Raw genomic sequence first — 12,633 nt, 5'->3', positions numbered from 1 at the left:
CCGATATCACCAATCGGCAAAAAACAGCCAACCAATCCTCCTCTATGGTTGCTAAAGTACGCAGTTCAATAACAAATGCTTCTATTGGCGGAGTCTTACTTCAGCTCCTGTGCAATGGCAGCGATCTGCTCCACCCTGTCCTGGTGGGCAGCGAGGTCACTCTCAAACGCCTCATGTTTCCTCATCAGGGCTCTGATCTCCATGAGAGAGGCCGTCTCATAGTCCTTCTGGGAGAGCAGGTCCTCCTTACCTGAAAGGCAGGTGTGTTAGTGATCGATTCCCTGTTCTCAGCCACAGCGCTCACGTCGTTTCTGGCTTCTACAGCGGTTAGACCTTTCCTGACACCACTGAATTTTAAAGGTACTTTTATTTTAGGATTTCTCTTAATCCAATTGTTATTCACAGTTTCTGCCCTTGTCAGACAGAATCTTTCAGCTTTGGTCTGCAGAATGCTAAACATTTGATCTATCTGACCCTCATTCATGCATATGCAGGATCAAAAAATATTTGCATACCGAGGGTTTTGGGGTTTTTTTCTTTCTTTTTTTTTTTTTTAAATTTAGTTTAAACTTGTCGCCCGTACCTGCAGTCCAGGCCTCATGCATGGAACATTTCTGCTTAAACTTCTCAGCCAGGTGATCTACTCTTTCCAGGCGGCGGATCTCAGTCAGCAGCCACTCTTCATATCCTTTCTCCACCTGCTCCAAACCCTTCCAGGCATTGGCAATATCCTGGGGGAAATAGAGCAGAAACTTAACTTTTCTCTCCCGTTTACAGGGATGGGTGTGACATTAACATATAACTGTAGCTGTTTAGGGGTGATTTTGATGTTTTGAAACAAGTTTTTTCCCCCTAATTCCTAAAACTCTCTTGTTCCTCTGCAGCAACGAAGGGCTACGACATACTCACAGACACCATCTTGCCCTCGGAGGGCATGAATGCAGGCCTGTTGCTCAGCCTCAGCTTAGTCTGCAGGGTGTTGAAGTTGATCTCCAGCTGGCATTTCTCCTGCACGCGTGGTGGCTTGTGGACGCGGCGGTAGTCGCGGAAATCCTCCAGTTTCTGCTGCATGGCGCGCATGGTCTGCTCCGACACGCGGTTCTCCAGCCAGGGGATGGTGCGGCGGATCCACTCCAGCAGCTACACAGGGAATATTTTGAAGTTTAACCAATGTCATTTCTTTTTCTCCCAGTTCCACTCTTCTGTAACTTGGCTCTGTTGTCATCTTCAGTGCAAAATTACACGTGATTATTGTTCTGACCCCCAGAAGTCAAATTAAATATGATACGCTGGGCCACTTCTGTGCGCTCAGAGGCAGAAAGCTTGATTTTTCCTCAGCTGTCTTCAGTTAGCGTCTCTTTACCTTTTAATCGACTATGAATTTTAAGGTCACTAACAACCCTGAAAAGAGCAACATGTTGGAGTATTTGGTTGCAGCCGTTTCTCACCTCACTGGCCAGCTTCTCGTACTCCTCCATCAATTTCTCATTCTCCTGGTTGACGGCCAGCACTTTGCAGATACGGTTGGCAGCTGTCTCAGCCTAAAAGAGGACCAGGACACACTTTTCACACATTTACATTTCATATTTATTTGCATTTTCTAATTGATTATTAATAAAGCCTCAACATTAAGCGTTCAACCTTAACTTCAAAGTTATGACAGGGACATTTCAAATCTCACCTGTTCAGCACCAGCAAAGGCGTGATAGAAGCATGACACGTAGGTCATGATGGCCTTCTCATCAGGTTTGGGTGTGTTCACAATATCTAAAGGAAACATTTAATATAGAACAGTCATCTTTTATTTACAGTAATAATTCCCTCCATGTCATTAGAATTTAGGAGATTCTTTTAGGAGCTTTTCATACACAACAGATGCTTTTAAGTCATTTACAATGCAAATGTTTTAGAACGTTTTATCCTTGTACCATCTGTCATCACATATGGAGGTTTTGGGCTGTGGAGGTTTTGTTCTTATGTTTGCATATGCATGTTGTGTTCAGGACGGTGTTGTTTCACCTTCAGCGTCGAGCATCTTAGGGATGTCCAGGAACTTTTCAGCCACTTCAAAGGCAGTGTTCAGGTTACCGATGGGGTCGTCCTACAGAGAGACACGTTACTGTAGAGTCACTGGGATTAGAGCGAGGCCATGTTTGTTCCTTTCACAAACTTTCAGACCGGAAATGATCATTGGAGAAAAGTAGTTCTGTATTTGGTGATCAAAAAAAAAAATCAACTGTGCTAAAAACAGGAACGTTGATGTGTGCAAATTTTGAGCAGCATAAACGTGTGTACTGCAAGATAAACGATCCATTACAAAGAGAAAAAATAAACAGGAAGCAAATGAAGACAATAGAGGAAAGGGCTGAGCACCTTTCTCAGTTTGGAGTAGTCAATCAGGTCAGGTCTGTGTCTGTGGATGAGAGCACACAGAGCCAGGCCGTCCTTCCAGCTGAGCCACAGAAGAACAAAGGGAAGCACCAAAGAGATGGAGGAAGGAAGGTTGTGGAAGAGGAAAGAGGTGTGAGAAGATTACAGTTATGGAAGGGTGGTGAATCGTAATTGTTTTGTAAAATTAAGGAAGAAAAAAAAAAGATGTCTTGGGGAAATAAATCCTCACCTGATGTGGAAGTTCTGCACATTGACGTTCCTGTAGGGGGCAGTCTTCCTCTGACACCACAGCAACAGACCCTCCTTAGCAGAGGTCTCTGAAACACAGTGAGATGGTGAACAGAAGCAAGATGAAGCTTCAGACATTCATTACATTCAGGGGTTTTTTTCCCCCCCAAAACAAAAGAATGTATATGTATTGCACATAAATGATGATATGAAAACAGAATTTCCCATCAGTAAATAAGCTTGTGAAGACTATGGTCATATTAAAGTGTAAAAATTCATTTTGTAATTAATTATTTTACTTTTCTTCAACCAAAAAGGTATAAATGTAATTCAAAGTGGGTAAAAAAAAACAAAAACATTACCACACCTTCCACAGAGATGTCCTGGATGGCAAAGCGGAGAATGATGGTCCAAATCATGCCAAGAGTCATCTTCACATTACCATCAACAATTTCTGTTTGCGCACACAAAAACACATCACACATGGTTAATAATGCAACGATAATCACCCCTAGATAAAATAAGCAAGCCAAAATATCCTGGGTGTGAGCACCTCAATCTTGTCATTAACAGCATTTAGAGCATGTTCAGGCTTCAGCAACACAGGAAACGGCCCAAAAAAGAGGAAACAGTGAACAACGGTTGGAACAGAAGGTCAAGTCTCACCCTCAGCACCGATGGACACCAGTTTGACTCCCTTGCTGCAGATGAAGTCCAGGGCTTTGTTCACGTTGGCGATCTTGTGGAAACGCATCTTGCCTTTGTCGGGTTTGGGAAGTCGTTCACCTAAGGTGGGAGCAGAGTTGCTGAAATGGCTGAAAACAAAAACAACAGACAAACCATCCGTGTCGACGGCGTTACAAGAACAAATGTGTGTGCTCCACCTGAGATGACCTCCAGCAGCAGCATGAGTTTGAGGCCATTTCGGAAATCCTCTTCAATGTTTTCAATCTGCGTCCCAGCTTTCCTCAAGTGGGAGTTACACCAGGCTGTGAAGGTCTGGAAGAAAAACGACAGGTTTCAGAAGCCCTTCACAGAAGGGACGCAAGCACGTGAACACATTTGTTTCAAGGTCACTACTATCCAGTTCTGCTGGAGGTTATTTTCCAGATACTCTTAAATAAACAGCTTCTTAATACAGGGCAGGTATGAAGCTGTGCCCAGTTATATAACTTATTCATCTGCTCTTACATCCCATCTTCACTTCACTGGCACAATAATTCATTTAGTACTAAGCAAAAAGCTTAACTGCCACGAAGTCTTTGAACCTAATTCAATGTCGTGCTCTACATTTTGTAAAAGCAGCTGCTGTATCTTTCAACAATTCAAGCCCATGTTTTAGTTGAGAGTCAACGCATAAAAGGCCCGAATGCAGACACTGATGGAAAAGGCACTCGCCTCCTGAGTGCCTGTCTGGGAAGCTGCCTAATGGCAATGGCTGTTCGCACTGAGGGGAGCACGATTTGCGCCAGTGGAAGCCATTTGATCAGTCAGTGAGTGGCGTTTGAGAGGCTTCCGTGGTGTTTAGCTGCAAATGAAGAGACGGTATGTGTTCGTTTTCATGAGCGTGCACTCTGCCGCCGCTGCAGAGGCGACCCTTTGCTGGGGCTGAGATGATGTGTGGGTGGAGAAGCAGAACAAGTACGCAAGCTGAATACTAACTACAGATAACGGCGTAGGTGGAGTGAGTGCAGAGCAAGTGAGCAGGGGATGAAAAGAGTGGGATAAAACACACAGTTTACATTTTTACACAGCGTATAAAAGGGTTTCATCCCCAGGCAGAGTGGAATTCAGATGTAAGGGCCTGTCAGAAGAGGAGAGGCTGGGTGCCCGAGCAGCCAGGGTCCCAGCAGGTGCGGCTCCCCTTTGCCATGCATGACCAAATTTGGAAAGTCTCCTATTTGAGCGCAAGAGGGCCACCGGGCCGAACCGGAGAGGACAGGGAAGGTGTGCGGAGCACGGAAGGGAAGGTGGAGGACTGAAGGAGGGAGGGGGCTAAGTTCGATAGAAGACAAGAAGGATAAAGAGGGGGGTGTGGGTGGCGGGGGTTGTTCTAATTCTGTTCGCTATGGGACACCACTGGACAGCTGAGCGGGCAGGATTCCTGAGGTGACCTGTAATAGTCCAAGATGGAGGGAGAGATGAGAACGAGGAATGAACGGGTGGAAGGATACGGAGCGATATGAAATAATAACTGGAGAAAGTGTGGGAAAGAGGAGAAGGCTGGATCCAAACATCAAAGCAGAGCTGTTAGCAACTAAGCAGGCAGTAATTAAAATGAAGGATCTACTTGACCTATTAAAGCCTACATGATGACGAATTAAACGCTTTAACATTTAATAAAGCACCAGAGGATTGGAAAAAAAAAAAAAGCAAAAACAAAAAACAATTACTCTACCTGCTACAAGTTGTTATTTCAATTTAAAGCACGTAATGGGCTATTATCTCATCCCCTGGATTTATTTTAATGCCTGTGGTGGTCCACAGACAGCACCAGCATGAAGTCACCCTCCATCCTGGCAGCGTCCCCACCTCCATCTATCCACACCTGTCATCCTGGCCTGGCCAACACAGGTCCTTGTAAAATGAGGTCACAGTAACCCAGCTGAATGCCTGTCATAACTATGCCCCCCCAAGGGGAAACTGGGACTGCTGACCCCACATACACACCCCCCTTCCTATTTGAAAAGGGTGAGAGCTCTTAATATGATTACAATCAGTTAAAGAGCTGGCACGGCCGCAGCGCAGCCTGTAGTTTCTGTAGCGTTCCTCGGAGGGGAGGCAGGACACAAGACTTTCCATATATTCATAGAACACAACATGACGACAACAACATGCCGTCACGGCTTCACAACATCCCCGAAGATCTTTAAACCATGTAGTTAATCTATGATTATTGCCGTCGTCTCACCTGGGATTTTACCGCGTTAGCTGCCCCATAGCGCCGAGCAGAGTGTGACCTCGCTGCAGCCTGGCTGCTACATTAAAGATATGCAGCCCCCTGCCCTCCGGAGAGACACGCACGCCCGGGGGGGAACCTGCGTACTGACCCATCATGGAGGTTAAACCTTCCGTGTCAAGGTGCTCTTCACGCCGGTGGCCTTAGCCATTCTTTGATATAAAAAGAAATGCTATTATACTTCTCATTACCATATAGGGCTTCTGTAAAAGAAAGAAAGAAAGAAAGAAAGAAAGAAGGAAAAGAAAAATCCACCAGGACTCCCTAAATGGCAGAAAATCCAGCCTGTCACCTCTGATGACAGTATAGAATGCTGTATGCATTGTATATACATTTTCTTAATATAACACCAGCATTTACGTCACCCGGCAGCTGTAAAAATAGGCATCTGCTACCTTTGTCACACACCTGTTCAGAGGTTTTGTGCCGCACTCACACACACGCACAGGGTGTCAATAACAGACGCACACTGTGCAATGCTGTTTATAGGGTCCCTATGTGCATTACATATTTTCAAATGGAAAAAAACACATCAGCTAAATAAAATTAATATCAATCATTTCTTTCCTACCCCCCTTATATAACCGTTCCGTTCAGCCGGTCTGCAGTCACTCCGTAAGATATTATTTACTGAACAGAGCAAACAGTGCAAGAAATATCACAGTCACCATCCATCCGTCAGGAGGAAAGAGCAAAGGAGAACGAACTGCTCATCCTTCAGGATGGAGCAAAACTGCTGAGTTTGCGTTTCTGAATGGCCCCTTCCATCAGCAACAAAAAGAAATACTGATGGGAATAAAGCATGAGACGTCAACAGGAATGCAGCACAATGCCAAGATCATCAATAAAGACGGCAGGGATTTAAAAACAAACATTAGTCTGGACCCTGACGTTTAACATCACCCAGACGAAAAAGCCAGTGGACACACATCACTCCCGTCACCTCTGGCAGCAATTAAGACCTCACCTTCGACCATTAAGCGAGCAGAGTAACTGCAGGTAAAACATCCCAACAGTTACATTAAATCAGTTACATTTAAGTCACATGATGCAACAGTAAGCGACCCTCACTCACATGGCAGAAAAAGGTTAACAGCTCATCTCCAACAGCTGTGCGGAGTCCGCACAGGTAACTGTGACACAATCACTGTGAGCAGCCTAACAAAACACAACAGGTGCTGCTTAGCAACTCCCGCTCCCCCATCCCACTGTACACTTTAAATACTCCCGCTCCCAAAACAGACCTGGAATCCTGAACTTGGGGGCCATTGGGGACAACTTTGGACAATGACGCTCTCCGGCTCTCCAATAGGGGCAGCCTGGACTTTCCTGCTCCCCGGACTCGACCGTAATCCCCCCCGAAATGTCTCAATTCTAGACCAGAAGCCATCTCAGTGCCTTGACATGACAATACATCCCTTGCAACAGTCAATTCATCTCCTACAAAGACAAAATACTCTGTAAATGTCCAGACATCAGGAAGGACAACAAAGTGGTTCCTTATCTTAAGACATTGCTTGACCAAAGGCATCTCTCTAAACTCTGGTGGTGAAAAGGCCCCGTTTCATTTTCAATTCCAATGGCAGCAGGTGCCAATGGATCACTCTTCGTATCAGTTTATCTCTGCGCTTCCACCACTTCTCTGTGACGGATTAAAAGGTTAATGACCCCGAGGGCCCGCTGACAACAGGAGCCACCGCTGTTGGCCTGCAGCACAGGGTCCCGACCCAAACCGGTGGAGTCGTGTCTGAGGATAAAAGGCCTAACAAGCCTCTTCTAAAGCAAGGGTGTGTGTGTGTGTGTGATGTCATTGCGATATACTGCAGACAATGAGGGATTTCAAGTGACGACAGAACAAGTGAAGCAGGTGATGAACGGCCCCACCAGCTCGTTAACAGCCACATACAAACAGCTACTAATTTAGAGCTCTGTGAGGACATCTCCTATTCTAATGTGCATGGAAGGACCAACTCCACTCGCTGGGAAACAGATGAGCCTGTGCAACATCTGCAACCTGGACCCGTCGTTTGTTTCCCGTCTGCGGCTGAACAACGGCAACCTGGTTCAGGCAATCAGGTGTTCCGACACCGCCATCCATCTGTGCTGTCACAGTAATTGCTTGGGCTCGGCGCGCGGCGAACGTCACGTCCTTCCATTCTGCCTTTGCAGTTGTCAACCGCCACGAGGGTCCAGACCGTTGCTGCCAGACAGCCGGAACCTCCAAGATGAGCTCCCTCTGCGTGTGCACGCACAGGCAACAATGCAATGGCGGCCATTTTTAAAGATCACATTAGTTACATCCCCCCCCTCCTCTGATAGCAACAGCAGACCCGGAAAGAAGTTGCAGAAAATCCCCACAGAGAATAAAAATAACCCGCGAAGTTCTGAAAACAAGCCCACCCACACGGCACCTTTACGAGCCGCTGCTCAGTTTAATACGACGACGGCTCCCTCCTCGTTCCAGCGGTCAGATGAATTGGCAGTGATTGATTGCAGGGAAAGCGTGTGGACGTGGAAGTTGATGGTGAGACGCGCGCTCTTTTGTCATTTAATGAGCTCTGCCCTGTGGAGACCGACCGACATGACCGATACAACTCGTTTTAAGTGGCTGTGGAAGATTTACGAGGCTGCTGTCTTGAGGAAGACACACACAACTTCACCAACTTCCTGTTTCACACTACAGATACCAGCGGCGGCGGCCTGCCGTCATAATGAAGCTCACGGCAGACGTGTTTCGCTCTTCAGTTTCTCTCATTAGAAGAAATCGGCTGGTCAATACTAGATGGAGGACAGCAGTCTGACACCGCTGGGACATTTTGTAGGTGTCCGGCAGCGTTTCCTTTGTGTCGCTCCCCTCCGAGGTCAGACATTACAGCCTGTGGCTCGCTGCCTCCTCATTAACACGACCCTCTATTTTCACTGCCGACGTGGAGCCGGACCAATTACGACCTCTAAAAATGGAAGGGCTGCAGCGTGAGCCTCTATGAGCAGACACCTGCATTATATGCAACTAGAGTGGAAGTAACGGCCTTCCATGTGATTTTCTAAAATAAAGCTTTTATTCTATTGCCAAACCCGATGAACTGCTCAACCCGGATCAAGATGGCTTCTCCCGCAGCCCAACATTTCATCCTTTTTCCATTTCCAATTTCCCCCACTTGATGTCTCCTCTGCTTTGGCCTGAACAAGACGTTCCACCCAAAAAGCTCCACATAAACGCAGAGTGCAGCCTAAGAAAAAGTCAAACATATGCTCCTGGAGCCATCTTACTCCCAAGGTTCCTGAGCTAAAGCAGTTTATAGAAGCCTCCCTACATGGACACGACTTCTGGAATAGCAACTGCTATTTGATCTGGCAGCAAGTTCTCGCACCTCTCCACTTACGTGCAACCCTCAAACACCCAAACCTTCTCTCTCCATGTATCACACAACAGCAGCAGCTCACTTACTGCCATTATTATTTTATTTTGCTCATTTGCATGGAATAATGTTATTAAAAGTCCAAAGTGAACTGAATGTATTCTTTTTTCTTTTTTTTTTAAACACACTTATTAATTAGTGTAGGTTTTTATAAGTCTTGGAAATGCTGGACAGCAGGAAAAGAATTACAATAATTATATTCTTGCCCTCAAGCCTTTTTCTTTAATGTTTAAATTATGAGGAAGGCGCATATTGGGTGTCTAACACACAGAAACTCTCTTACATATAGTTAATATTATGTGGAATTTTATTTCCTTTCCCTCCTCATTTTAGACAACTCTGCGTGAGCCATTACTGTCCCAAAAATGTTGCACGATCTACCTCCTTTACTAGCTTAGATTTTTCAACCATGATAAAACTTTAAGTTAACGCGTTTTTAAGAGTTTAGGACATCAGGAAATGTAAAGTCGAAGTCGAACCATCGCATATAAAAGCGTTTCATATCCCATCACGTCGCTGACCCTTCCACGTCCCAGCGTTTTACTGTAAAAACAAAACGAAGCGTTCATTGGCCTTTGTCAGCATTGTCTGGCTGAACATCAGGTAATCGGTGAGATCACTGACCCCATGTGGCTGCCGCAACGATCCGAAGTGCAAGACGAGATTAGACAAGAATAGATTTGATCACAGCCCACCCTACAATCTCTCAACGGCCGTGGAGACGAGCATTACATTAGGATGAGTGGAGAAATATCACGTTACTGAACATAACTGCATAACACCTGAATGCAGTAATGATCGGTCCTTCGGACTCTTCATTCTATACCCGGTGGAATAGAAAATGCAGCGGTTGGAAATAGTCAAGAATTGTTGGAAATCAAATTTTGAAGTATATTAAAAGATTAATAAGTCAGTATCCAAATGCATTTAGGACACATTTAGCATCACTGTCAATGCTGATAGTTCACAATTGCCACTTTGAGCTAGTGGTTCAGCAGTACCAGTGTCTTTGATAACTCTGCTTTATGGATATTTACTTCGTTAAACAGCTAGTTTCATTCATTCGGTTCACAGGTGGAGGTTGGCACTATGTGACAAAGATGGAAACCTTTTTCGGTCCGCGGGTGTAATTCATTTCCTTGAAAGTCGATTCATACAAACATTTTCCTCTATTCCCAACTAGCATTTTTTTGCTTCCCCTTACACCTAGTATCACAGCCAGCGTCGAGAATCCTTCCATATCCTACTCCAGCTTTTGTGATTAATAACAACCCCCCATTTAATCAAATAACTCCTTCCGCAAACATACATGAACATCATTTAAGATCTAAATCAATTTTAATGGTCCGGTCACACAGATATTTTCTTCAAAAGGTCTTGTATCAGTTTACGCATCACTGGGCTGCAACACGTCACTCTCCTGGAGTGATGAGCAGCATTTTCCACATAAATTTTAAAGCTAGAAGTCTGAACAGGTGCAAGGATTTCCTTTCCTATTCATCACATTGCAAAATGATGCACCGGCTATATTTATGGGCTGATATCAGCTGGTTAAGCTAGATTTTGCATACCGAGAAGAGCAAGGGAGTACGGTGACCTGCTCCCCCGAGAGGCTGAAGACTAAAGAGGGGCTTGTTTTGGATGCGCGAGGTGTTTCGGGATCCACAATATCACTTTACATCAAAACGTTTCGGAGATGCAGGTGACAAAAAGCGCTTAGCATTTGTAAAAGGCAGGAAGGATACACTGTGTGCCAAGAGAAAATAAAGAAATGGTAGCATTTTTGTCAAAAAATAAGTGATAAAGTAGTCGTGTCTCACTCAATTGTGGGGGGCAAAAAGACTGACAGAAAGCTAGAAAAGAAGTCAAGGAAGAACGCTGAAGCTGGGCAAGCTGAAAAGTATTTTTAGGAAGATGTTTATTTGTAGGTCTGTGAAACTCACCCGGGGTGTATATCTACCAGCCTTGCCATCTCTCCCTCTCTATGTAGCCATCTGTTGTGGTCCCTCAGTCTGTCTATGCAGAAGACATTGTGCGCCAAAAGAAATAAAAACTTTGCAGATTGACTGCAAAGTAACTCGTTTCAGCTGCTTGAAGGTTTGGTGCTCCAAAATTCTGCAGATCAGGTGTGAAGTGATTAGATTACTCTTAATAGGGACATTACAATTTGGCAACAATTGCACAAAAATACAAGAAGACATCGGATCATTAGTACACCACCACCACTTCTCTCAGAGAACTGACCGATGCACTTAAGTTATTAGTAATTTAGATAAAAGAGGAACATACTGCTGTGTAAAGAATACAAAAAAAACTAAACAAAAAATGTTTGAAATGTCCATTTAAAATGGAAATTCATTTCTTTAAAAAGCTTACGAAAATAGCCATTTTAAATGCTGAGCTTCAAACCACTTTCCAGAATAATGGTAGGTCTCGAACTCTGGAAGACCTTTAATAAAAGACAACCTAACTTCGAAGCGTAACTTAATAACACCTTAAAGGAAAATTTACATATTGAACCGACCTATTTTAAGCCGCAAGGGCCGCGAGTGTTGTAAAAGCTGGGCTCATCAAAGATGGCGGCCGTGACGCAGCAACAACTGGAATCTACTTGGCAAGGCTGGTATATACATTTGTAACCTGAGCGCGACACAGTAACAAGAGTAAAAGTTTTGTAGTTGCAATAATATTATTGGTGAAGATGGTAATAAAATTACATTGCTCTTGTGCCTTTTTTTGTCCCAATATTGAAGCAGCAGCGCACCTGTCCTGCTCGTCTTCTTCGGTGGTTCAGGAGGTCAGCTGGTCCCTCAGGTGACCACAGACCCCCTCGCGTGGTTTTTACTTGAATGCGTCATGCGGTCTGTTTTGACTAGTCTATTTTTGGTTCTTTTAAACCAAGATAGCGTTTTGGTTTTTTTAAAATTTTAATTTAGCGTGTGTGTAAGATATCTGACAAACCTTTGATTTGCATGTACACTTAAATTTGAATTTATTCAATACTAATGGAAATTTGAGATACTCGAATCCTAGTGTTATTATGACACTGGAATGACGCCGTTCATTTCTCAAACCATTTTGACCAGTTTGTGTTTGTTTGGTTTTTTGGTGTTTTAACACGATTTAGGCTGTTTGACAGACACACATTTGTTCAGTTATGATTCAACACCAGTGAATGAGGGGGTATTATATTTAGACACTCGACGCAAGGCAATCGGGGGGTAACTGAAAGACAACACGGAGAAAGTTTCCGCGGACTAAAATATCTGCTCACACAGCTTCCATCGCGACTGAAGTGTCAGGAGTGAGGAAAGATAAGGCGCAGTTGCCAGATTTCATACATAGCACTGTTTCAGACTTCATGTGTAGTACAGCTGATCCCACATCCAACAAATATACGATATAAAACCGTAAACCGCTTCGATTTGGTGCTTGAGCGCACGGGCCAATCTTTGCGTAATTACGCACGCCGGCACAAGCGTAATCCAATTTTAAACGTACCTTCCTCTGCTGCTTCTCCCAGGCTGGATCCAACAGCAGGTCCCTGTCCCAGTCGTCCTCTTGGATCATGTAAGCTTCTTCATGCTGAATCGTGTAGGAGTTGCTGTACGTAATTTGGGTTTCGACAGCTGTCAT

General features: G+C 44.6%; 2 protein-coding genes across 4 annotated transcripts in view; one reads left to right on the top strand and one right to left on the bottom strand.

Moving 5' to 3' along the window:
- Nucleotides 1–1,318, top strand: part of prkd4 (protein kinase D4) — a 10,052-nt gene extending 8,734 nt beyond the window's left edge. For both annotated transcript variants that reach the window (XM_011619339.2, XM_011619340.2), the window contains exon 20: nucleotides 885–1,318. The gene's annotated coding sequence lies outside the window, so the exon portion shown is untranslated. The remainder of the gene's footprint in view (nucleotides 1–884) is intronic.
- The window catches only part of actn3b (actinin alpha 3b), a 15,834-nt gene extending 3,201 nt beyond the window's left edge, over nucleotides 1–12,633 (bottom strand). Inside the window, exons 1-13 of one of the 2 annotated variants that reach the window (XM_011619341.2) lie at nucleotides 11,715–11,788; nucleotides 10,941–11,112; nucleotides 3,504–3,618; nucleotides 3,286–3,405; nucleotides 2,987–3,073; nucleotides 2,621–2,708; nucleotides 2,374–2,452; nucleotides 2,020–2,101; nucleotides 1,682–1,767; nucleotides 1,449–1,541; nucleotides 910–1,140; nucleotides 584–731; nucleotides 100–250 (exon numbers count right to left, since the gene is read on the bottom strand). In XM_011619341.2, the coding sequence (XP_011617643.1) occupies nucleotides 100–250; nucleotides 584–731; nucleotides 910–1,140; nucleotides 1,449–1,541; nucleotides 1,682–1,767; nucleotides 2,020–2,101; nucleotides 2,374–2,452; nucleotides 2,621–2,708; nucleotides 2,987–3,073; nucleotides 3,286–3,405; nucleotides 3,504–3,528 (1,190 nt within the window). In that variant the 5' untranslated portion in view covers nucleotides 3,529–3,618; nucleotides 10,941–11,112; nucleotides 11,715–11,788. Of the gene's footprint in view, nucleotides 1–99; nucleotides 251–583; nucleotides 732–909; nucleotides 1,141–1,448; nucleotides 1,542–1,681; nucleotides 1,768–2,019; nucleotides 2,102–2,373; nucleotides 2,453–2,620; nucleotides 2,709–2,986; nucleotides 3,074–3,285; nucleotides 3,406–3,503; nucleotides 3,619–10,940; nucleotides 11,113–11,714; nucleotides 11,789–12,498 lie in introns of those variants that run through there. The other variant, XM_003978036.3, reaches the window with a different exon arrangement.

Source organism: Takifugu rubripes, chromosome 8 (genome assembly GCF_901000725.2).
Source record: "Takifugu rubripes chromosome 8, fTakRub1.2, whole genome shotgun sequence".
In the NCBI taxonomy this organism is placed as follows: Eukaryota; Metazoa; Chordata; class Actinopteri; order Tetraodontiformes; family Tetraodontidae; genus Takifugu; species Takifugu rubripes.
This window is presented reverse-complemented; position numbering and strand designations above follow the sequence as displayed.